General features: G+C 40.2%; 1 protein-coding gene across 1 annotated transcript; it reads left to right on the top strand.

The window, feature by feature from the left end:
* Positions 1-7,406: 7,406 nt before the first annotated feature.
* On the top strand, positions 7,407-14,795 carry RHBDL2 (rhomboid like 2). Its single transcript, XM_053454578.1, has 8 exons — positions 7,407-7,532; positions 9,157-9,377; positions 10,231-10,379; positions 10,720-10,832; positions 11,268-11,368; positions 13,101-13,161; positions 13,689-13,750; positions 14,595-14,795. The coding sequence occupies exons 1-8, from the start codon at positions 7,520-7,522 to the stop codon at positions 14,769-14,771; spliced, it is 897 nt and encodes a 298-aa protein (XP_053310553.1). The 5' UTR covers positions 7,407-7,519; the 3' UTR covers positions 14,772-14,795.
* The last annotated feature ends 12,221 nt before the right edge of the window (positions 14,796-27,016 follow it).

Genomic DNA, 27,016 nt, shown 5'->3' with positions numbered 1-27,016 from the left:
TGGAGAAGGGGGGAAATGCATAGTTGATCCCTTCTGACCAGTCCTGAAGGAAAGCATCCTGGCCTTCGGCTTCCGGGTCTGGTCGCCAGCTGAAGAATCGGGAAAGTTGAGTGTTGAGTCTCGAGGCAAACAGATCTATGGCAAATGGGCCCCAAAGGCTTGAAAGGGTCAGAAAAACTGAGGGATTCAGTTTCCAATCTGGAATCTGTGAGAAAACGTGAGTTCCAATCCGCTATGGTGTTGGATAGCCCTGGCAGATATTCTGCTCTGAGAAAGATGTCTCGCTCTAGACAGAAGTGCCATAAGGTCTTGGTAATATCTGCTAGGAGTTTGGACTTGGTCCCCCCCAGACGGTTCACATACTGAACCGCGGATATATTGTCCATCTTGAGGAGAAAGCAACAATGAGTTTTGTCCTTCGCAAAACTCCTTATTGCGAAAAACCCTGCCAGTAATTCCAAACAGTTGATGTGAAGATTGAGTTCTGTTATGGACCACCTCCCTCCGGTGGAGATTGAGCCGCAACGAGCTCCCCAACCCAAACGACTGGCATCGGACGCTATGACTATGTCTGGGAATGAACTGAAGATTGCTCTTCCATTCCATTTGCGAAGGTGGAGAAGCCACCACCGTAGTTCTTCTTCCGTGTCTGGGGTTAGGGAAATCTCGTCTGAATATTCCAAATATTTCAGACCATTGTGGAGATGCTGAGCCTTCAAACGTTGAAGTGCTCGATAATGGAGGGGAGCAGGGAAAATAGCTTGGATAGAGGCTGACAAAAGGCCTACTACTCAAGCTAGGGATCTGATAGAGATCAGGCGTTTGTTCAGGATAGAGGAAATCTCTTTCCTTATGGTTTTGAGTTTCCTTGGAGAAAGACTCAGTGTAGCAGACTGTGAATTGACTAGGAATCCCAGAAATTCTATTTCCTGGGTTGGAGATCGAATGGATTTCTCCCTGTTGATGATAAAACCTAAGTTTGAGAGAAGGGAAACTGTCCAAGATTTGTGAAGAGAGATGGTCTCTATGTCTTGAGACATTATAAGGATGTCGTCTAGATATATAATGAGTCTGACACCCCTGCTGCGTAGTAGTGATACTACGGGTTTGAGTAATTTGGTAAAGCACCATGGTGCAGAAGACAACCCAAATGGCAAGCATGTAAATTGCCATTTCGTATTCTTCCAGAGGAATTGGAGAAATGGTTGATGGGACGGATGAATGAGTACAGTAAGATAGGCGTCCTTTAAATCTATCTTTATGAGCCAATCTTTGTGAATGAGAAGGTCTCGAAGGAGGTGAATTCCTTCCATTTTGAAATGGTTGTATTTCACAAAGGCATTGAGAGTGCGTAAATTGATAACCGGTCTGTGGCCGGAATCCCTTTTCTTTACCAAGAACAAATTGCTCAGGAAACCAGGGGAGGCTAGAGGGACCTGAATAATAGCACCTTTGTGGGACAAGCCTGAGATTTCTTCTTGGATCAGCAAAGTGTCTTGTTGGGTAAAATGAATTAGATGGGGAAGCTGATCCTGAAAGGGGGGAAACATGAATTCTATTTGGTAACCCCTTACTGTATCTAGAACCCAAGAGTCGTTTGTGATACGACTCCAGATAGGGAAAAAAATGAATAATCTCCCCCCCAGCCTGTTGGGGGAAGAAAGGGGAGCAGTAATACTTACTGAAAGATAATCTTCCACGAGGAGTTCCTCGATGGCCCCGTGCTTTCCAGGGTCTTCCCCGATGTGGGAAGAAAGGGAGAGGGTTGGAGTTTCCTTGATAACCCTTATAAGACGAGGTGTAGCTTGAGTTATATGAAGAGGTCTGGTATGGAGGGTTTGGACGGCTGGGGAAACGACCTCTGCTTTTCCCAGCCCTGCCAAAAATTTTTGGGTGGAAAACCTTCTTGAGACTGGCATTTGCCTTGTCCAGATTGGAGAAAACATTTACATATTTGTTAATGTCCTTGAGAAAGGCTTCTCCAAATAAACAACCTTCCGCAGCTGAGCCTGGTTCTTTAGTGGATATATGGACTAGCTGCGGGTCAATTTTAATAAGGATGCTTCGTCTGCGCTCTGCGGACATAGCGCAATTGGCGTTGCCCAGGAAGCAAATTGCCCTTTGCATCCAGCCACTTAGTATGTTAATGTCGACAGGAGTGTCTGTACATTTGGCATCCTCTATGAGCTCCAGGACTTTGGCTAGAGGACCAGACACATCCAGGAGCTTGTCTTTGACAGGCTTTCAAGGACCTTTCAATGCCCTTTCGGGGGTTCTTCCCAGTTTTTGCGAGGTAGTGGATTACTGTCTCGTCTAATTCTGGGGACTCAATTACCTTATGAGGTAAGACTGGTCTTGGGCATTCTGCCCGCATCTTGTTGCGAGCTCCCTGTTCGAGAGCTTGTCGCATTCAGAGCTCCATATATTTAGAGACTTGTTCAGTTGGTACCCACTCGGCCGAGCGGGGATGTTTTATTTGGTCTGGATGGAAAAAGGGGAACCCCTTAGCATCCAGAATAGAGTCTTCAGTTTTTCCAGGCTGATCATTATGATCTTGGGAGTCTGAATACAAATCGGATGAGGAGTCGGTTATTAGTGAAACGATTTCGGAGTCCGAATCACTGCTAGAGGAGTTATGGAAGGAATCAGGCTTCCTCCTATAATGGGACTTCTGAGCTCGTTTGCCTTCCTCACGAGCAGAGGGTTTAGATTTGGTCTGGGTGTCAGACACGTCTTTCACATGCGCAGAGCACAAAGATAAGTCTGTTTCTTTCCCATGTAAACGGCTTTTAGCGTGTTTGGGGGAGTCTGAAGATAGAGGAAAGCAGTGTTTCCTTTTCTGGGTGGCCTTCCCAGACCTCCTCATGCCTATGGCTAAAGTAGATTCCGACTCCTCAGGTGACCAAAATTGGTCTGAGGGGGTTCTAGGGTGACTATCCCTGCAGGGATACTGCGGAGGCTATAGATTTCACCAATGACTCCTGCATTGTAGTCATGGCCAAAACCACCGCGGTGGAGACAGACTTTGAGACTGTATTATCCCAGATGTCCTTAATATGGGCCTCAGAAATTGAACCAGGTGTAGGAATAGAGGCAGGAGTGGGCATATCACCTGCCTTTTTCAGTTCCTTTGAAGACATAGTAAAACAGCAACAAAAGGAGACACTATGGAGCTGTTGAAACAATGTGCAGCTTTCCTGAGGTAAGCTGAGGTGAAAAGGGGCGGGAATCTAGCTGAGAACCAGCTAGAGCCAAAATCCCGTGAGACGTATGACGTCACACGCGATTTCAGCAGAAAAGTGAAATAGAAATGAAACTGACAAAGAAACGAAAACAGTCGCTGGACCCGAAAAACGCAGCAGAAATTGGCGCAAACAGGGTATGATAGAGGTAGGGGTGAGGGGAATAGTACAAACGCCCCAAATAATTTGGTAAAAACAATTTGGTAAAAACAGCAACACTGTATAATTGAATGCGCGCACACCTGTGAACGTGTGCGCATGCACCCACTGGCAGGATGAAATTAAACAGCCAGAGGGTAGTGACAAATATTAGAAAATAAATGAAAGCTATTTAAACCACATAACTGAGGTACAAATACAATTCAGAGAGCAAAAAACAGTTGGTACTTATCTATGCAGCTGAGCAGCAAGAAAGAGGGAGATTAGTTGGGGATCTACACCTACATATCCTCTACTGCATGCTGATTGGCTACTCAGTGTTCTATTGTGTTATTCAAGTTTGGATGTTTTTGTTTGTTCCACCAAACTTTGTATTTAACCCCTTCAATCCCAGGGGTTTTTGGTACCTCAAAGCCCAGAGCAATTTTGCCTTTTTTGGGGTATGTCGGTTTAGCGATGATTCTCTTTTCCTGTGAATAGTGTACCCATGTAAACTATATATTGTTTTTTCAAGGAGAGATAGAGCTTTCGTTTGATACCATAGTTGGATGATTAGCTGAAAATTTAGAATGAGAAATTTAGTAAAAACTGGCGAAGATTAGAAAATTAAACAAATTTTTTTTTACATTTTCCCTCTGAATCCTCACAAAATTAGGTAAAGTGATGGAAAATCCCCTCCAAGTTTATCAATTCAGGTGTCCTGATTTCAGAAATACCTAATTTATATAGATTTTCCAGACTTTCCCAGCACCAGGGAGCGTTCTATTAGGTCTACAATTTTGTATAATTTTTATGCCTATGGCTTAACGGGTTTGGGGGTTGTGAACGGGGGCAGGAGGGTTATACTGGCTAGATGTTATGCTAGGGCAATGGGATGTAAGGTTTTTTTAAGAATTTTTTTTATTATCTTTTTTTATATTTTTTTTTAATTTTTTTTAATTTTATTTTTTTTTTACATTTTTTATATATTTTTTTTTACACATTAATGGTTAGAGGTCCTCCTAGGGACCTCCTGAACATACCAGTGATGTCACAGTGACATCACAGCTGACATTATAATTTTTTTTAGTATTATTTATATTATTATTTTAATGATTTATTTAATATTATTTTTAAATGACTAACCGTTTTTTTTTTTCAGCTTTTCTGTTACAGGCCGGGAGGGGGAGTGAGAGAGATGGTTTCTCACTCCCCTCCCCGTGATCCCCCTGCACCGATCACACTGTGATCTCTATGCAGGTCCTCACAGACCTGCATAGAGATCGTAGCGTCTCTGTGCCTCATCGGAGGGCAGGATATCCCCGCAGGGGATATCCTGTCCTCCGATGACCTTCCGGGTTACGTCAGCAGTGACGTAACCCGGAAGGGAATGCCCGATCGCGCGTTTGCAACTGCGCGATCGCGCGATCGCGCAGTTTACCGGTAACAGCTTACCGGCTTTCATGCCGGAAGCTGTTACGGGCGATCGGACAGCAGAAAGCCGGCAAAGCCGGCTTCTGCTGTCAGTGGGGAGTCCAGGCTGTCAAACGACAGCCTGGTCTCCCGTGCAGCGGCAGGGATGTGTCCCTGACGCTGCACGAAGGGCTGGACGTACCGGGACGTCCATAGGGGTTTCTTTGTGGGCGTTTTTTGGACGTCCCGGTACGTCTATAGGGGATTGAAGGGGTTAACTATTTTGCTGCTGAAGTAGTAAAGAAGGAATTTAATGCATAATATGAAGCCTCCTGTCTGTAATAAAATTCCAGTGCAAAGTAAGGGAAGGGAAAACAACAGTCCGTACCTAAGTGATATATTCTAGGTGATTGGTTGTCTGTATGCAGCGTATATGCTATTGTCGTGGACAAGAAATGAGCTTCCCTTCAGTAAACAGCAGGTGGCAGTGTTACATTACAAAGCGTAATTAAGTCAAGTGTCCTTCAATTCCTCTTAGGACCTCCATGTCTCCCCAGGTCCAGTTAGGAGCAGCACAATCCCTGTTTGAGTGTGGGGCCCACCATTGCCAACAATGTCACCTAACCAATTCAAGAGAAATGCTTAGAACGTGAAAGCCTTGGTGTTCTCTCACATTGGCTAATCAAGCAATAAAGGGCATTTTAGCTTCTGAAATCATCTGGGGCTGTGAGACGTGATTTGGTGCTCTACAATTTTTACCTATGTATTTAATATTTTACTTGTTAAATTGAAGCTAGCTAAAATAAATGCAGCAGATATATTCCCTATATACCGTTACCAAGCTGCTTTTCAACTTACTTTTGTGTTTGTGGTTTCCCTCCTTGCATCAAAGTGGTGACCCGTGTGCTACTCATCAGGAGGGTGTCACAGGGCCCACATCGGACGGGACCTTTGTGAACAATTTTGGACCAGGGAAGCAGGAATGTAGCAGGGTCATGTAATGTGATGTGAGGCAGCTCCCAAAGTGTACAGGAGTCAGAGAGAATGCTGCTGCTAGAGAAGGAGGAAGGGACTAGTGATGGTGTATACGTATTGGTGTGAGCATGGATGTGTATGTGTTTGTGTGTGTGAGCATGAATGTGTATCGGTAATTGTGTAAACATTTAAGTGTAAGTCTATGCTTTTGAGTACTTACTGGCCTCCAGCAGTGAATGAGTAAACATTTTACTTTACCACTGCATAACAGGGGGAAATGGGCTTTGGAGGGTGGACAATATGGTAAATTGGTAATTAACTAAACAGGGTGAATTCTGGCCTTTTGGAGATAAGACTAAGATCGAATTCTCATAGCTACCAATGGGCCAGTCTATTTTAAACTACAGGTGACAGATACTTTTTTATTTCATTTTAAAAAGGTGATAACCACAAGAGGGCATGTCAACTACATCACCGCTTAGATGCCTGCATAGCACCGAGATCCATAAATGCAAACGACACTGTCTCTGGTCATGCAGGTAAAAGAGTAATGTTTTGCTGTAATGAAAGGTTACACCTGAAACCAAGTAACTAAATGATCAAGATGTCTGTGCTGAAGCTAGGATATCCAACAATTGTTCTCTGTTTATGGCCCTCGAGGACTGGAGTCCTGTAAAACTGGTGCCTGATATATTCCCAAAATGTAAAAATGCTTTATAGATGGGCATAAGCAGATATATAGGTCACATTAAAAATCACTGCCTGCAATGAGCAAGCGTGCCGTAGTAAAGGAGTCAAAAACCAGTACAGATCGAGCACTGGGCACCAAAGCATGGCCAAGAAGCCTTCGCGCCAACAAAGAATAACTTATATACATAATTCTCCACATTAAGTGCATTAAAAAGGCAGATGAACCGCCCAGCATTTCAAAAAGCTGAGGGACGCGTGTCGACCGCTTCCATGTCCCTGTCTCCTTCCCCACAGCTCTGCCTCTTCTTTCTTCCTCCGCATCTCAGTGAAGCAGGCCTCCCGGACCATCTCCCTCATTGTAGGAGCAGGGGAGAGGCTGTCCCTGACTAACCCGTTTTGCAGAAGTATTCCCAGAGGCTGGAATAATGCAGACGGTTTTACGGCGTAAGAGAGATGCAGAAACGCTTCTCTTTTTCCATGATTCCGTCTTTATTATTGTAGTCTTTTGGAGTGCTTACGCTTGCTCCTTGGGGAGAGTGTGTTCCCAGAGACTCCGCCCCTTTGCAGAAGTGCTCCAAGAAGCCAAGAAGAGTTTTGTTGATTTTAGTGTGAGTGGGGGGGTGGATAGAGGGACAAATATAGGATCCACCAGGGGTAGCAAATACTCTAGATAGTCCTTGCCTCTACCACTTATGCTAGAAGACTGTTCCATTTACTTTCAGTAAATTCAAACTTCTTTACATTACATCTAAACCTCTAGTCTAAGACCATAGCCTATTTCCCCCGCCTTATTTCTATATTTAAAGTTTCTATCCGATCCCCTCCTTCTCTTCCTTTCTCCAACCAAAGGGGCCAATAGGAATGCTTGTGGGAGATGACACTGTCATAATAGACAGGTATTTGTTGTACCAAGAAGCATATAGCTGCATAGGATAAAAGTTAGAGAGCACGTGACCCTGGCCGCTATAGAAAGCAGCAGCTATAGGGAGAGGTATGAGGAAGAGCCTGCGGGAGGAGGTGAGGTTTTGGGGCGGCACACCGAACTCACACAGGAAGAAGGGATGCCGGGCTCGGGTGAGTAAACTACTCTCCTCATCGTCTCAATGGAGTCATTCATGAGTGTGCGCTGCGCGGCTGTATCTGTACCGTACGTCTCCTGACTTAACCCTCCGTGCGCTGCTGCTGAGATACTATCGCCACTCATGTCACATTGTTAGCTTGTAAACATGCGAGATAACCGATGCCTGTCAAAGCGGCTGTAGAAGACTCGGGCGTCCCGTGTGTGAAATCGTGTGCTTAAAAAGTTTGTGTTCATTTTTGTTTAGAGAAGCAGAATAATAATAAAAATACTAATAATAATGTGGCTCGGTTGTTGCTCATCTGGCTGTGAATCTCTCCCCCGTGCGCTGATCGTTTGAAGTTTCTATTCTTATTTATTATCTATTATTTGTCGGATGGCGTGTCTAGCTACAGGTGACGTCATCACACCTGAAGCCATAGGTGGACTGCATCTCCATACTTGCAGACACAGGGTCATTCATTCTCTCATACACAGTGCAAGTGATGTCACAGGGTACGGGGCTGTGGGATCACAACTGATTGGGGGCTGCAAACCTGATTAGCATCGAAGTGTTTAAATGCAGGCAAGGGTTAAACCTGACAAAAAGTCTTTTATGTTTCCTTGTAAGAAAGAGTTAATGCAGATAAACAGCTGCCATTTCATAAAGGTTGAACTGTATACTTTAGCTTGGTGCTTCTTAAAGGGACAGTTTAATGTTCATAACAGCTCTCATAAATAATATATATTAAAGTACTTTATGGGGGGGGGTAAAATGTGTTACGTAGAAGCTGCAGCCCTGCTGTTGTCCTCTCTGCGAAATTCCCATACACATTTGTTCCTTTCCCCGCATCCAGCTAAAAACCAGGCAGGATATGTTTGGCTGACGCATTTTCCAGTATGTTAACTTCCATTGGTTTCAGCTGCCAATCAGTGGCAAGAATAGTCAGACCATAAAGGAGGAGGAAAACAACAACAACAACAATAACAGCAGCAGCAGATGCGTGCTTTATTTTCTTTTTGCTTTGGAAGAATGTGTATTAAAGTACTTGGACGTCTCAACAGACCCTTTTGAGCTACCGCACAAGCCAGTGCACCCCAACTTTTGTAAATAAACCACAAAGTGTTTGCTAGAAAATGCATTATCGTTAAACAGTTGTTTGCTGCAAATCGTCACAAAATAGGAGTTTACTTTCAAAAAAGCTCTTAAAAACGCTTGCTAGAGTCGCCTCTTTGAGTCGCTTGCTTTGGGAGGAAACCTCACTAAATACATGTTTAGTTATAAAAATAGTTCTCTTATTTCTGGCAGCAAATGCTAAACCGCAACGGTATAAATAGAAACGTTATGGAAACTAACTCGATGTGTTGCCTTTTGTATGTTTTTTAAATCAGTCTTTTATATTTATATACAGTGTGTGTAATATAAATATATGTATATATATATATATATATATATATATATATATATATATCTCTTGCAAGTTGCAACATCACTTGTATGCTATGTTGGTGCCCCACAAGTAAGGATTAATTATTTGTAGTGGAACAAAAATATGTAATACTTTTCTTTTTATCTATGTTTCCTGATGTTTTAATATAGGAAACTGCTAACTGCTTTTTTTCTCACTTATTAAACTTTAGAAAACATGGAGCTTGAAAGGATGACTGCCCGAGACGACTGGCCGGACGAGACGGAGGAAAAGGAAGAAGAGACTGCTGAAAATCCGTCTCCCTCGTGCTGTGACCGGCTCCATGCGACCATTTCCAACTGGATGCTACCTTCAGACTACAGGGATATCTACCTAGAAAGAGCAAACTGCCTGCCCCCTCCACTTTTCATAATCTTAATAAGTATCGCAGAGGTATAGTTGAAATATTAGCTTCCTTAACTAAAGCATATTTTCTTAGACTCACGGCTATTATATAAATTTTTTTTTTTGTAAAGTCTAGTTTTTATTGATTATGTTTATCGCATCTACTTTTTAAACTTATTCCCAACATGCTGATCATTAACATCTTATTACAAGTGGGTTCCGTTTCTATTCAGTTACATCACCAGGGGTTGCTAGTTATATCTATAGTTTACTGAGAGGGTGGCAGGTAAGTGGCATGGCCTCCCAGCGGAAGTGGTGTAGGCTAACATGTTGAAGGCGTTTAAACGTGCATAAGATAAGCATCAAGTTCTCTCGACTTTAAGACAAGACCAGGGGCTATAGCAGCCGATCAGTGTCAGGAAAGCACTTCCATTGACTTCTTTGCGAGCTCTTTCTGTGCATGCTCCCTGGAACTCTTGCACAAGCCATTACATGATATGTCTTCTCTCATTTCCTGCAAGCCAAGTTGCAAAGGGGTGAAAAAATAAGAGGACACTGCTAGCTGGAGAGTTGCAGTCTTATCTTACTGACTTGACTTGGATGGCAGAGTATACAGGATATTTAAATTTAGTGAAATTCCAAGGGGGGGCGTCCGATCGGAGTGCCAAGGTGACATAAATTCCCCACACTCCACATAGAGAACAGTGGCCGTGAACGGGGCAGCTGGGTGAGCTGACCTGGATAAGATATAGTTTCACCTGTGCTGTGTGCAGATGTGTAGCATCGACCTTTTTTTCTTTTCAATTAGGTACATAAACTACAGCCTTAAATAATAGCGTCCCACCAAATGTATACACCGGCACCATTTTTTTGACACATGTATACCCTTTTTTGCGTCTAGCTGGCTATATTCATTTACTACGCTGTGTGGAAGCCACAGAAACAATGGATCACCTTGGATAACGGTGTCATGAACAGCCCTTTCATTTACCGATTCGATAAACGTGAAGAAGCATGGAGATTTGTCTCTTACATGTTGGTGCATGCTGGGTGAGCGTTGGAAACTTCCTTTTTGTTTCCTCTGTTTAATTTGCCTTTTGAAATATCCTACCAAGTACCTGGTAGTAAATAGATGAATTAGAGGTATGTACGGAAAAGGAAACTTTGTGGGTCTGATAACTGTAATGGCAACGTTGGCAACGATTTTCATTATCGATTATATCCATTAGTTGTTGTAGCCCTAATATATATATCTATCATCAGCAACATATAATTGCAAGTGTTCCTATGAATGTTAGTGAGGGATAAAATGGTCAATTAAAGGGTTAGTTTGAATAAGCTTAGCTCTGACTCTATTACTACTTATATTCAGCCTTTTTATCTTTTACAGAGTGCAACATATTATTGGGAACCTTTTCCTTCAGCTTTTCATTGGGATCCCATTAGAGATGGTCCACAAGGGACATAGAATTGGCCTCGTTTATATCGCTGGAGTCATTGGAGGTCTGTACTCTTATAGACATTTTGTTTTTGGAGGGGGGGTATTGTAGTTATTTTATTTTATTTTTGTGTAAGATAAAGGAAACTGAAATTCTTTGTGCATATAAAATAGAAAGAAAATCACGTATCTTGTTAAAGGCAGGATAAAATTAGTCCAAGAACTCGCACACGCCATGTTGACCATCTCAAAAACAGGAACAACATACTACATATATTTATATTTTTCTAGCTAGTTTTGTTATGTCATTTGTGATAATGCTTATTGACCCACATGCACCTGTGTATGCTGTGTAAATGTACGTTTCCCATGCTGCAGCCAAGCATGTGACTTTAATTTGATTTGCGCTGCTAATCATAGTACTCTAGTTTAGGGATACTTTAAGTTCTGTTACTAATATTTATATGCAATTATTAAAATCATTTGGGTTTTCTTATTAGGATCTCTGGCCAGTTCGATCTTTGATCCCAATAAACATCTGGTTGGTGCTTCAGGCGGTGTCTATGCCTTGATAGGAGGGTATTTTATGAATGTTATTGTGGTGAGTATAACATCAAAACAAAACTGATATTTCTATTATTGCTTTGTCTGTAATTATTCCCTTTAGAGTTGCCTTTGAAAACATGTAATACTTTAATTGAATGGCTAGCTATTTTTTCTAGCTATTGAAAGAGAGAGTTCTCTACCACAGTCCTTGAGTCTTTGTTCATCAAAGCCTCGTATCATGTTAGCCTTGTAGCATAAAATCATGTATTAGAAATGATGTTGCCTTCATTTATGACTACATAAGAGCAGTGTGTGCGACCTGACAAAAATATGCCCAATATATCTCAATTTCTCATATAATAACTTCATTGACTGGCCCACTAATTTCTACAACTTTTGAGGTAGCGTGCTTGAATGACCATCCAGAATATATTTGGTGTCTGCCCTCTTATTTTTAATTTATTCCATAATGTCTTCATTTGTTACCCATCTCATGTCTTCTCTCTGTCTCTTGATCAATTAAATTATAAAAAGAATAAATGTCTATATGTAATTTTCCGACCAGGAATTTAGAGCAGATGTGGCTCCCTGGGACTGTAATTCATGGAAGATATGCCAGCTAGTTTCCTGTGTAGCCGCCACTGAGTTGGAATCATACCATGATGTTAGAAGGTTTTGAAACCGTCTAACCAGTTGTTCCAGTTCTGTTTCCTAACCGAGCGTTAGGCTTTCTTTACAGGACATGTAGTATACTACATAACAAGGAATCGACTTTAAATGTATACTCTATACTAAAGAAAAGGCAAATGTTTTAGCCGGTTACACCCTTTACAAATCCTGGCCATTTCATCTTTTCAGCAACACTCCCTGTTAACTTGTTTTAAGAGTTAAAGTGAGTTTACTTCACTTTTCATGATAAAGGGCCAACACTGGCAAGTTTCTCCAGCAAGAATGACTGAGCAGGCCCTGCATAATGCATAATTCAATGCACGAGGAGGGTTTAGACCTGCATAATGTGTAGTGAAGTCAAGGATAAGACTCTAGTAAATAAATCCCATTGTAGATCAGAGCAGTAGTGTGTTGCTACCGACAGCCAGGTAGACAGACGACAGCCTGGACCTGACTGTGACCAGGAAATGTTTGACTGACTATGAGCGTCACATTAAAAGGAGTATTGTATTGTTTGATGTTTAAAACGATTCGATTTTGTTGTACTCTCTAGTATGCTAAGCAGGTTAACCTGATAAGATCTGTGTCAGTTTTCTTTTTTACTTTAAAGGTTTAATCACATAAAAAACAACAAAGAAACTTTTAAGAACCTTTTTCCATTTATGTGGAAACTATCTTTTGTGTCCCATGGCAATTAAGTGTTCGTTTTCCCTGATTTACTTCAAAGAATTGTTTCTGAGAAGGGTTAGTGTGACAAAATAAATATGTAACAGTGTAATATACTGTTAGCCGCGTATGGTGGTTGGGGTGGGGGGAGTTCAGTTCGAGTGAGAAGGATCTGACCGCTTCCTGGTCTAAGGTTGGATGTTATTTGTATTAAAGTGTTTTAATGCAAATGAAAAAAGTGTTTTTGGCCCTTCCCCCGTAAGTAATGTGAAGATGATTAGTGATGAAGGTAAATAAATTATAACGGTATACATCCAGCCTGAACCCACTGATTGGACTATATTGTCACAGTTAGGACGTAAAGCCATTCTGGAAATGATGGTTCTGATGTTGAATTCAACAGCTGAAACATCAAAAAAAACGGTTTGGATGTGTTTTTTTTTTGTTTCTAGAATTTCAAAAGCATGGTGCCATTATTTGGAATTTTTCGAATTGTAGCCATTGTTTTAATAGGTAAGTTTTTTTTATTTATTTATTTTTTTTTTCTTATTGGCTTTGCAACTAGATTCAGCAATGTTTTAAGAGCTCGGTCTTCACACTTGATTTCGCATTTATAGAACCCTCTTATGTTAAATTATACAATATAAAGGTAAAAGCCAAGTTTAGTTGTAGATGAACACCCTCATTGTCCCTTGAAAAGTCTGCTGTGCACCTAGCAATGCTTTACACCTTAACCCACTTAGAATGTTCACAAGGAAGCAGATAAATCTATCCCTATACAATGGCAGGTGACCCAGAACAGGAGGATCTGATACTGGAATATTAACAGAATTGGACCAGAAGCTCAAAATACCCATTGTCTGATACAAATCTCCCTCCACAATTGTCTCCTAGCGCACGGTGGTGTCCAACCTTGGGTTACAGCCTCTCTCTTGCGATAGTCCATTACTGCTTGATTAATAATCCTCCTGTAGCTGCAGCTGAACACTGTAATAGTGATTTATTGTATTTTAGGATTATATGTCTATTTCTTTTTGCAGTTGGGACAGATGTTGGTTTTGCCCTTTACAGAAGATACATCGTACACGATACTGACTTACAGGTTAGACCATCTTGTTTTATATTGGTTCTGATGACATTGTGAAATGATTCATTTAGCATGAACTAACCATTTCCCTAAAATCTACCGTTACTTCCTAAGAAAGAACAGACAAGTTTGTTTCCCTGATTTGAGCTACTATTCTAATTTAATTCTAATTGTGTTTCATTGACCTATGCCTAGCATATAATTTAATTATAAAAGTAATTTAAAAGCTAACCCCGAGATTATTAAAATATTAACCCTTCAATAGGTCATTGTGAAGATTCTATGTAGTTACTTACCAGATGCATTAACCAAATGGCTCTAATACCAGTCCTCATGGAAACCCTGACACTGTGTAGATACACGCTTCATTCAGTTACCTGCATTCAAGCAGGTATAAACCTGTACATACTGGTAGCAAAAGCACAAGTTGGGAGTCGTATATATGATCACAGCAGTGTAGAATAGGAAAGAATCCGTTCCAGATTATGTGACCCTAAAAATCTGCCCTCTCACCCTGAGGCCGGGGCAAAAACCCTGAGAGTTCCTAGATCTGGTACCACCTTGTCGTTGTGAGACCCATCTCCAATTTTACACAAATATTTAGTCCTAATAAATAATACATTATGTATTATAAAATATATAAACATCTATAAATTCCTCACAGTAGATTGGCGGAGGTCAGAAGGTTGTCTATTTAATGCAATAGTCGGAAAACATTCTTCAATATATTAAATTTGTATTATTATATGTATCTGAATGTTTTCTTCATTGCAATACGACCCTGTAGCACCATTCTAATTAAGGGGTTGAATTCAGCCGATTGCTATGCAAATACAAATCTGTGCATTTTCCGTTCTAGGTATCTTTTGTGGCTCACTTTGCGGGGTGTCTAGCTGGAATGTCGATTGGTTACACCGTCTTCAGCTGCTTTGACAAAAACCTCATTAAAGATCCCAGGTTCTGGATATGTATCGCTGCCTACGTAGCCTTTCTGATCTTTGCTGCACTTTTCAATATCTTCTTTTTTCCGAAGTAGCAGACACGTCCGATTCCAGTGATGTATCTTCCAGTACTGGAAGCTGATAAAAGTATCTTGGGCTATAACTTGCAATATATTTACAAAACATTAAACATAATATTTTTTATATATGTATTTATAGCATTATAATATTCTTAGCAGTGTTGTGACAAATTGAATTTCTTCAAGCTAAAAGAGCAGAGACTTTATCCGAGAGAAGACGTGTACAATCCCACAAAAACGAAATGGACTAACCTTGGTATGGTTATACGCATTTAAGACCTCTAAATAATGGTTTATAATGCAGGCTTGGGTATAAATTAAAACATTCATCATCAAAGAAAAGCACTGGTCAAATATTATTAATGTTAGTCAGTGATATTAGTATGAAAAGCAGTGATAAGGCTATCGTGCTTCCATAAGGTTTGTGTATATTGGGATATCCCAATATTTTCATTGAATTTTATAAAATAGACATGTGCATAGATCAAGATGAAAAGAGAAATTGAATAAAGAACTGAGATTGAAATTGCGGAACCCTGGCGTAACATTTTAATGACGTATGCTATTTACTAATTTGCAGTTAGTTTCCATTTATAGGATGGGATTTTAAGAGTTACCTGATTCTGTTCATACCAGAAATGTGAGGGTCTGTCAAAATCCCAGTTCTTGATTGTAGAACTATGCAACCAACTGTATGTGGGTTTAATATATTGAGCTTTTAATGCATTGTGTGTAATCATGTTACCATTACCATGAATGGGACTAAATAGAGATATGAGCTTGTCATTCCTACTGTTCATGCAACAGAAGCTAACGACCAAATTAAACTTACCCAGCATGATGTCTCAGGGATCTACCTATAACCACATGTATCTCTCATACCTCTCTTACATGTGTATCCGCTTTGGTTCTAAAAGTGCTTAAAGAGGCAAAAATCTATCACAGAACCAGGGTATCAAATATGTTACATAAAACACTCATTTATAGTATGAAATTCGGGGGGGGGTTAAAAATCCTACTAGTGTAATTTTACCAAAACACAGAGCAATACAAAGACCAAATTTTAATTTATCTATATTTTATATCAATATGTCATAACATGATTTATTATGCGTTTACAACATATACCTATGCTTTGCTCAGTCATGTAAAATGTATTTGTTATGTGGTAGGTATGGTAAGATTTAACATCTGTAATGAAATTATCTTTGTATATTGTTGTCAGTTTATGACCTATGGGCCCAGGTGGTCTGTTTTGCATTGTTATACTTATTTTTTGTCATGAGTATAATTGTGATATACTAATATTTTATGGAGAGCATTGTCTGTATGATATGTTTTTTATACATATTGAGTTAATAAATATACTTTTTTTGTGTTTTCTAAAAATAACCAATTTCTTTATCATTGGAACACAGTGGAATTCCAGTGCTGTTAACAATAGAACCAGGGGCCTTTAATACTATGTACCTAGTGGTCAGGTCTCACTACTCTAAATCATTTTCTCACTAATGCATGTAATCAACCACAGACTACAATAAGCCCTATAATGTAATAGTGTTAGGCGCGTATCAGACCAATCCTGCTCAGGGGGGCATTAACCGAAATGTGAGACATATTTCTTCTCCATAAGGGAACCGAGAACCCCATATTTACCTTTGTGAACCTTGCTTGTGAGGTGTGGTATCCTTTTAAGCACAGTCAACAATGACGTCAGCAGCAAAGGCATAGAAGTATATATGGTGTGTGTTGGGATGTTCATTGAGCCACAGCACAGGGCTAAAGACAGGAGGGCAGAGCAATAGAGACAGGCTATTGAAAATACACTCTATACACTTTGGTGCATTTAACATGTTGCAGCCACCACGTTTACATATAAAAGATTTTATAGATTTTTTGACAGTATGATTAGTGTCCTAAGAAAGGCTGAGAGAGGAGTTGGGGCTTGTGTATGAGCAGAGAAGGACATGACACAGAAGTCCGTGCTCAAGCAGTTAAAAGGTTAAGGGATGGAGGGAGATCATCATAGGCTGCCGCACAAGGTTGGCGAGAAGAGACTAGTGGGAACCAAGCATGGTGGACCTGGTGGGGAACACACATGATATACAAAAAACAAAAACTGTCTGCGCTTCTTACCCTAATAAAGTTGGCAACAAATATATAAACATAATATAAATGAGAGGTTTTGGTTATATGAATTGGCCAAAGCATAATTAAGCTCACCCGCCACGTCAAGGCACACTCTCAATAGGGTGAGAACCTATGCTAATTATGCTTTGGCCAATTCATATAACCAAAACCTCTCATTTATATTATGTTTATATATTTGTTGCCAACTTTATTAGGGTAAGAAGCGCAGACAGTTTTTGTTTTTTGTATACATTGTACAGCCAATACACTGTTTCTTGCTGCATGCTTACACCTGTTTGGTAGGCCTCGTATTACACATTTGTATTATTTGAGCCTGTGACTAGCTTAGCGCACCGACATATTTTTTCTTTTCCCTGTTTGCACATATTTGAGGTTGTTGGCTCCTCATCAGTCTGGTTGCAGCTTGCTGTCCAGGGGTTAATGGGGAGGAGGTGTAATTGCACCTCCCCCAACACATTAATAAGGTTTTGGTAGCAGTATAAACTGCTTTGTGTGTCCACTATGTAGGAGGTGAGAGTAGGTTCTCACCCTATTGAGAGTGTGGCTTGACGTGACGGGTGAGCTTAATTATGCTTTGGCCAATTCATATAACCAAAACCTCTCATTTATATTATGTTTATATATTTGTTGCCAACTTTATTAGGGTAAGAAGCGCAGACAGTTTTTGTTTTTTGTATACATTGTACAGCCAATACACTGGGGAAAACACATGAGTCAGGTCAGGTGCAGCCTCAGGTCTACCCAGCAGCCTAGTATGCTGCTCAACACCCAAGAGGAGGGTGAGGTTCTTTCTGACATCTTTCAGAGTTCTGCCACACACTGCCATCTACAGGAAGTATGCAAAATATGTCTACAATCAATAAAGAAAGTGTGATATTTTTAATATATGCATTTAAAATATGAGATGCTGTATTTTAAAACTATTGAATTACAAGCAGCTCATTACTCCCATAATATATTTGTATTCTTAAAGTATGAAAACCATACACGTGCATGATATCGTTCTACCTCGCTTAAAACATGTTCTACCAATATACTGCAGGTATAACTATACTTGACAATGGAAATGATTAACAGAAAAAATACTTTTGCAGACTTTATCAATCAAAAGCTGTTTTCTCTAAAAAGTAAAAATAAAAATCTTAAGTCATCTCAAATGGTATTATCTTTAAACAAGAAAATAAAATGGTCTGTTCATAACAGAGCAGACCATACTGTATTACATTTATGAAAACATAAATATAAAAAAAGTTAAAAAGTGAAGCTTTACTCTAAAGGGCCATGGTATTTACTCTAAAGTGTAAGCTTGCAAACAGGGCTCTCTTTAGTATATTGGTTTGTCTTAGTCTGCCAATTCTAGTCTTGTCATACCCCTTGAATATATCTATTGTAAGGAGCACTGCATAAATTGTTGGCACTATATAAATAAAAGATAATGACTATTTTGCCATCTTTTCCCTACTTGGCACAGGATTTTGGGAAGCTTGTTAGTGGTTAGAGATTGGATATTGGTGCTCTTCTGTGTAAATCAAAAATTTGCTCCCACAAGTGGTCATCCTCCTGACAGCAGGATCCTTGGACGTCAGGTCTGTAGATAAAGGAGACGAGGGCCAGGTCTGGACCCTCGTCTCCTTTATAGGCAACCACCGAGTTTCTGTGGCTTCTTGGGTGAATAATTGGTGTGTGCGAGAAATGTTTGTTAGGAGCAAGTAGCAGGATCTTACGAGGGACTTAATGTGAGAAATTAAGGAGAAGTTTCAATCCAAGATGACCCCAAGGCAACGGGGCAGGTTAGTATGAGAGATAGTCATATTGTTAATAGAGATAGAAAATTTAGGTACAAGGGTGGAGAGCGAAGGAGGGAAGATAATGAGTTTTAGATAGATGAAGCTTCAGGTAGCATTGTGACATCCATGAAGAACTAGCAGTTAGTAATACGAAGAAGCATTTGGGGAAGATCAACTACATTATAGATGATACTGGAAGCCAAATGAGTTGATTAGTTTTCCAAGAGATGACATGTAGATAGAGAAGAGCAGAGGACCAAGGACTGATCCCTGGGGGTGCCAACAGGAAGTGGAAAAGGTGAAGATTGAACAGCTAGAAAGATATGTGGAGATCCAGTGGAGAGTTGTATCATTGGATACTTTTGTTAGAGTTGTTTCAGTAGAGTGAAGGGGTCTGAAATCAGACTTTACTTTGTCAAAGAGGGAATCAGAGGAGAGGAAGTTAGTTAAGATTGTATACAATTTGCTCAAGCAACTTAGAGGCAAAAGGAAAGAGTGGCCAGTATTAAGTCAACCAGTTGGGATCTTAGGTACCTTTCCAGAGTAGAGGGAATGGTTAAATAGGTGGGTAACTGATGGACAAAGGGAGAGGAAGAGAAACTTTGCAAGATGTGATAGGATGAGCAGGGACATAACTAAAAACCACAGAGCCCCAGTGCGAAAAACCCTGAGGCCCCCCAACTTCACCAAGCAACATTTGCCCCAAACAGCTTGTGAGTGCCACTTCACTTCATTTGCTTCAAGCAGCTTATCAATGCCATCTTAATCTCAAACACGTTGCCTGTGCCAGCCTTGCCCTCAACTTGTCATTGCACCCAAACAGCTTATCTGTGCCATCTTTGCCCCCAAACAGCTTGTGCGCGCCATTATTGCCACATGTACTCTGGCACATATATGTAATCAAACTTACACAAATTTACAATGCAGAGGCCTCCACTTCAGGACTTCAGTATGTAATATTTAGCTGGAGGTAGCTCTTAAAGTGAGGTGTTCCCATTTGTAGACACTGAGACATATCTGCACTGTATATTCAGGTTTTTGTATATTTTATGAAACTAATCCAGTAGTTAAAAGTTATTTTGCTTTCACACATTATAAGAGAAGCAGCAGTACAGTTTGACTCTATCTAGTGTTCCTCCTGTCATGTTTTGAAATGGTCTTTTTAGGTCATCTGACCGCAGAAAATATAAATCAATGCTATAAACGACAATGCTATTGAGCGAGCTGAATTAAAATGTGTTTGATCTTATGATACACAATGTTTCCACCAGCTCTCTCTATTCTTACTGTTGTTATGTAGCACTGAGAGGGTTATTGCAGCAAGGTAAGTTGTGTTGGTTTTCTGTCTGTGTTTGTAGCAAAAACTGGCAGAAACATTTTTTCCTAAAAATTTGACTTGAGGTTTTATTGCATACATTAGAACGCTAAATTGTAGTTTATGTATTCTGTTAATTCATTAGGAGGAATTATAAAATATATTCTTTTTTTTTCTTCCTAAGAAGTAAATTGGTTAAGGCATTGCATTAAAATGCCTTGAGAAATAGATGATAACTGCATGTAAGGGAGTTACTGTATAGGTCAAATGGTCCTTTAATAACTATAATCAAGTCTTGTTTGTTATTTTCAAAAAATGAAGCTGACTTTTTTTAAGAGACACTATTCTGTAGCTTCTCGTGGCCTACACGGAAAGATCTTGTTACTTGTTTAAATTACATTAAAGCAGCTATATGTTTTAACTTCATAGGTTTAATGACGCATGTTAAAACTGGGGCAGGGTTTTCATTTAACTATGAAATCGGACATGACCGATTGATTGACTTTCTCTTGCTCCGTGCCAGACTGTGAGGCTATTGATTGTGCTCGGCCCAGAGTAAATGTTGTGATTTTTTTTTTTATTATAGTCTGAATCCTTATATCACCAGCCTCAGTGGTAAATACTATAAGGATAAACACTGAGTGATGACCATTCATTTTATGATGTATCAGTATAAGTTAGCTACTGGTATGTAACCATTCATAATCAAAAGGGAATTTTTCATTTCAAATTTACTAGTTGGAGGATTTCTTTAAAAAACATTAAATGTTACAATAATGTTAACAAAAATGTTCCTGTTAGGTAATTATGTAAAAGCACACCACACGTAACATAGTTACCTAAAAGAGAAGATGGTGTACCGATGACCAATATAAATATGTTAATACCCACCTCTGAGAAAGTGGAGAATTTACCAACAAAATTCCCAACAGTCTATAAGGTGGTGGGCTTGTGCCTAAACACTGCACTAGTGGCCCAAGGTCTTTGGTTCCTCTCTGATATTTAGCCAAATCATGAGATTCTAAAGGGTCCATCATGCAAGTTGTCCAGGACCATCCCTGAATATTAGGAAAGACAATTGGATTATTCAAAATGCCCCTATCGACGCGTGAAAATTAAGTCAGAAAGTTTCCAGAGAGGGCTACTCTGAAATCCCTCCCCACCTCCTTAAAAACCCTATTGAGAGTGTGCCTTGACGTGGCGGGTGAGCTTAATTATGCTTTGGCCAATTCATATAACCAAAACCTCTCATTTATATTATGTTTATATATTCGTTGCCAACTTTATTAGGGTAAGAAGCGCAGACAGTTTTTGTATCAAGGGTTGACACTGCAAGATTGGTGCTGGTAGGGGGTTAGAGTGGGTATTAAAAACATTGTTTTCTAGATCACGTTTAATCAATTAAGTTTACCATATGTGTTACAAATTATCCAGATTTTTTTTACACCTTAGAAAAGTTCATACATTTTAGGAAAACTGGAAATGGATATAGTGTTTCTTAAAAATAAATAGCTCCATCTTCGAGTATGTCTCAAAGATGATGCTAACCATGCAAGCGGCACCTTAGCATGTGAGAGAGGATTAGCCAAGGAGAAGTGGTTGGGAGCAGAAGGGGAATTGAGAGTTGAGAGTGGCTGTCATGGAGAGAACCAGAGAAACAACAACCCAAGATCCACCTGGTGGAGTATTGCATAAGTGACTCACCTAGAATCCACAATGTTGCAGATTCCAATCCCTGCGGTTCCTGACATGCACACTCTGGTACACATATGTAAACACAGTTACACAAATTACACACACTTATTCATACTTACTAACATACCCGTGTACATATTCAATCTAACACACACTCCATTTCACCCACTTATACATCCATGCTCACACACACAATTACACATTCATGCTCACTCACGCACACACACAATTACACATCCATGCTCACCTACATACATATATACAAACACATTTACACATATACATACATCCTGCCTGCCCCACTTACCTCTCACCACTCCTGCAGCTTGCTAGCCTGCTTCTCGCACATTGTCACGTGACGTCATGTGATCCCAATACACTCCTATTTTCTTACGTCGGATAGTTTCTGTTGGTGTACAGCAACCTCTAAGTCATGCCACAGATTCACAATTGCATTGAGGTCTGGGCTTTGACTAGGCCATTCCAAGACATTTAATCGTTTCCCCTTAAACCACTCGCATTTTGCTTTAGCAGTATGCTTAGGGTCATTGTCCTGCTGGAAGTTGAACTTCTGTCCTAGTCTCAAATCTCTGGAAGACTGAAACAGGTTTCCCTCTAGAATTTCCCTGTATTTAGTGCCATTCATTATTAATTCAATCTTGATCAGTTCCCGGTCTCTGACAATAAAAAACATCCCCACAGCATGATGCTGCCACCACCATGGTGTTCTCGGAGTGATGAGAGGTGTTGCCAGACATAGTGTTTTCCTTGATGGCCAAAAAGCTAAATGTGTTTGCTTTATTTTTTCTTTAAGCAATGGCTTTTTCCTGGCCACTCTTCTGTAAAGCCCAGCTCTGTGGATTGTGCGGCTTAAAGTGGGCCTATGGACAGATACTCCAATCTCCTCTGTGGAGCTTAGCAGCTCCTTCTGAGTTATCTTTGGTCTCTTTGTTGCCTCTCTGATTAATGCCCTCCTTGTCTCCACCATGAGTTTAAGTGATTGGCCCTCTCTCTGCAGTTTTGTTGTGGTGCCATATTCTTTTGATTTCTTATCAATGGATTCAGTGGTGCTCCATGAGATGTTTAAAGGTCCCTTGATCTTCATGATGCCGCTTGCTTGGTGGTGTCCCTTGCTCAGTGGTGTTGCAGACTCTGGGGCCCTTCAGGACAAGTTTATATATAATGAGATCATGTGACAGATCATGTGACACTTAGATTGCACACAGGTGGACTTTAGTTAAATAATTATGTGACATCTGAAGATAATCGGTTGCACCAGATATTATTTAGGGGCATGATAGCAAAGTGGGTGAATATGCAGGTACCACTTTTCCATTTTTTTTTTTTAACAATTTTTTTAAAAAGTTATTTTCTTCATTTTATGTATGTTCATTACTTGAATTCCAAATAAAAATCCATTTCAATTACAGGTTTATTGCAACAAAATAGAAAAAATGCCAAGAGGGGTGAATACTTTTGCAAGGCGTTTTATGTAGATATAGATTTAACCTCGGAACAATAGGGCAGTCTATCAATAGTGGCAGGACTCATAGAATAAAGTTATTTATATAACTAGTTTGACATTGTGTTTATGTTGCAGTGCCTGTCAATATTCAGGGGATACAGGGATGGAGGAAGGATGGTTTTGAACTATATTTGGAACCAGACATATAGTATACAGATAAAGAGCAGACACTGTGACTTATGGGTGGGAGAATGTCTATACACAGACATCAATACAAATTAAGTTTAGACTTGTGGATTTGTACAAACTTGTTTTTTTTTAACGAAAATTTACTGTTTCATACATTCATATGAACAGTGGCGACTCTAGAAACAATATACAGGGGGGGCACACAAGATACCACAGTCAAACTGGGGGGGCATTAATAATTTCCACCATTAATAATTTTCCACACACACACATATATATATATATATATATATATATATATATATATATATATATATATATATATATATATATATATATTGCCAAAAGTAATGTGCTATGGAATGACACTTTTGTTAATGATTTCAGGGCCTTGAATGTTTTGTCACTGCAACTTCAGGAGGGCATTTTATCTCTGGATAAGTATAAATGAAATAATTCCAACTGTAAGATACGTGCCAGGAAACAGATGACCAAACACACACACCAACACAGGCTCTGTCACACCGACACCCAGACACACACCAGGACAGGCTCTGCCACAATGACACCCAAACACACACACCAGGACAGGCTCACAACAACACAGGCTCTGCCACACCAACACCCAAACACAAACACCAGGACAGGCTCTGCCACACCGACACCCAAACACACACAGGACAGCCTCTGCCACACGGACACCCAAACACACACTCCAGGACAGGCTCTGCCACACCCACATCCAAACACACACACACCAGGACAGGCTCTGCCACACTGACACCCAAACACACACACCAGGACAGACTCTGCCAAACCAACACCTATACACACACACACCCCAGGACAGGCTCTGCTACACTGATAACCAAAATCACAAAAACAGCAGGACACAATCTACGTCACTGACATCTACATCTGGATGAATTTTTCACACTGCATTGTCGTTTATACCCCCTTAGTGTTTTTGACCCTTGTGTATCAACTGAACAAGACAAACAAACCCTGTATTTGCAGGCATACATAAATAATGCATGGAAACATAGCATAGCAGATATGGATCTACAGAATAACACAAAAACGCAGCTTTACAGGTATAGATCAATTGGAATTCACATAAAAACACGGCATTAAAGGTATATTTAAAACCCCCTAAATTACAGGCATAGATCACAGGTTGCACACCCCAAAGTCGGCCCTGGCGCCCACACTGCTCACATAGAACCTGGCCAACACCCAGATAACACACATAAGATTTGCCATCTTTTTCCCCAAATAGCCCAGCACAAGTCAACTTTGTCCCCAAACAGCCTGGCCTGTGCCATCTTTGTCCCATATACCCCCTGTATGTGCCATCTTGGTCCCTAAGGCTCAAACATCCTGCTAGGGCCATCTTTGCCCTTCCACAATTATACATCTATGATACACACAAACTCATGCTCTCCCTCATTCAGACAATTCATCCACATATTAACTCATGCTCTCCCTCATTCAGACTATTCATCCACATATTAACTCATGCTCTCCCTCATTCAGACTATTCATCCACATATTAACTCATGCTCTCCCTCATTCAGACAATGCATCCACATATTAACTCATGCTCTCCCTCATTCAGACAATGCATCCACATATTAACTCATGCTCTCCCTCATTCAGACAATTCATCCACATATTAACTCATTCTCTCCCTCATTCAGACAACTCATGCTCTCCCTCATTCAGACAATTCATCCACATATTAACTCATGCACTCCCTCATTCAGACAATTCATCCACATATTAACTCATTCTCTCCCTCATTCAGACAATTCATTCACACATTAATTCATTCTCTCACTCATTCACACAATGCATCCACACATTAATTCATACTCATTCACACTTTACTTATTTCAATATTCTTACTACCCTCTTTCTTACTTTGTACCCCCTCTCCCTCCCTTATCACTTTCTACCCCCTCTCCCTCCCTTATCACTTTCTACCCCTTCTCCCTCCCTTATCTCTTTCTACCCCTTCTCCCTCCCTTATCACATTCTACCCCTTCTGCCTCCCTTATCACTTTCTAACCCCTCTCCCTCCTCTTTCCTTACTCACTATCTACCCTCTCCCCCTTTTGTATTTCACTCACCTTCCAGTCCTGCGGCAGGAGAACAAGGCTTCTACCTTCCTTCTCTGCCGCGGCGCGAGCTGCTTCACTGCTTAGCGCTAGATATGATGTCATATCCCCCCCTTGCCCCCCTGTAGCGATGCCACTGCATATGAATCTCCAAAAATGAGGGCGATCCCTGCAGAAACGAAAATGAATTGCTGAAACCAAACCGAAAGACATTTTGGATCACGGAGGAAGAAAGAAGATATTTGCAAATTCATTTGCAGTACTTCATAAGGGAAAAACATAAACTAAATAACCTTCTAAAATGGACTTGACAGGCTGAAATATTCCGCCATTTTTCTTTTAAAAGAGGAAACAAATATTTTCTGCACATAGTGAAAATGCCATTCATCTGATCTCAAGGGATGTACAATCTGTATGTTCTATAATAATACCTGGGAATTTCCCAGTGCAGGCTAACTGGAGCTCTCCCACTTCTGAGAAAATGACTGGGGGCTCAGAAGAAGACACACATGAAGATTGTACTAAACCTATTCAAGGGTATATTGAAGATGGTGCTAACCATGCAAGGGGCACAGTTAAACATAAAAAAGGGGCTAACCAAGCAGAAGGGGTTCAGGGAAGAGGGGGAATGCGAGGTGAGAGTGAACATGGTGAAAAAAGTGACGTGGAGACTCTGGGTCAAACCTGGAGACTTTCTAGGTATGCCTATAATGTTAAGTCCTTAAAATGACCTTTCATATATGCTTTTGATCAAAAGAATAGTTATGTAGATATAGATTTTACCACAGAACAATAAGACAGTATATCAATAGTGGCAGGACACACAGAATAAAGTTATATAAATAACTAGCGTGACATTGTGTTTATGTTGCAGTGCCTATCAATATTCAGGGGTCACAGAGATCGAGGAAGAATGGGTTTGAACTATATTTAGAGCCAGACATATGGTATGCAGATAAAGAGCAGACACAGTGATTTATTGGTGGCAGAATGTCTATACATAAACATCAATAATGTAAATTAGGTTTACATGTATTTTGTAACCAACGTGTCAGATAATATAGCCATCGGATATCTGCATTTGATATGGGGTCACAGACTGAACCATGCCATCTGCATGTCTCCTATAATGTTTCCTATAGCATCCTAAGGTACATGCTGATAGCAGTTTAGAGCAAAAGTACTAAGAAGTAAAAGTATAGATCGAACAGAATGTGTTCCTATCTTGGGTGAAATTTCACCATAAAACCTGACTTGAGTCACCATTAATAACAAAAAGTTCTGATTGTCTTATTGGTGTTTCAGCTTTCAGAGAGCTCAAAACAGGTGGCTTGATTCACTAAAAGAAAAATGATAAACTTGACTAATTTCCCTTGACTTGAATCCCAAGCATGCTACAAATTGATAAGCAACTCCAATAATCATTAATATTCTAGTAGGATGAAAGTGAATGTTGGTGTCTTTTAAAAGAAAATTTCCACAGCAGAGTCTGGAGATGGTTGCCAATCTACAGAGGCAATCCATCAGAAGCAGCAGCA

Source organism: Spea bombifrons, chromosome 2 (genome assembly GCF_027358695.1).
Source record: "Spea bombifrons isolate aSpeBom1 chromosome 2, aSpeBom1.2.pri, whole genome shotgun sequence".
Lineage (NCBI taxonomy): Eukaryota > Metazoa > Chordata > Amphibia > Anura > Pelobatidae > Spea > Spea bombifrons.
The sequence above is the reverse complement of the archived record's forward strand: the minus strand, read 5'-3'. Positions and strand labels throughout refer to the sequence as shown.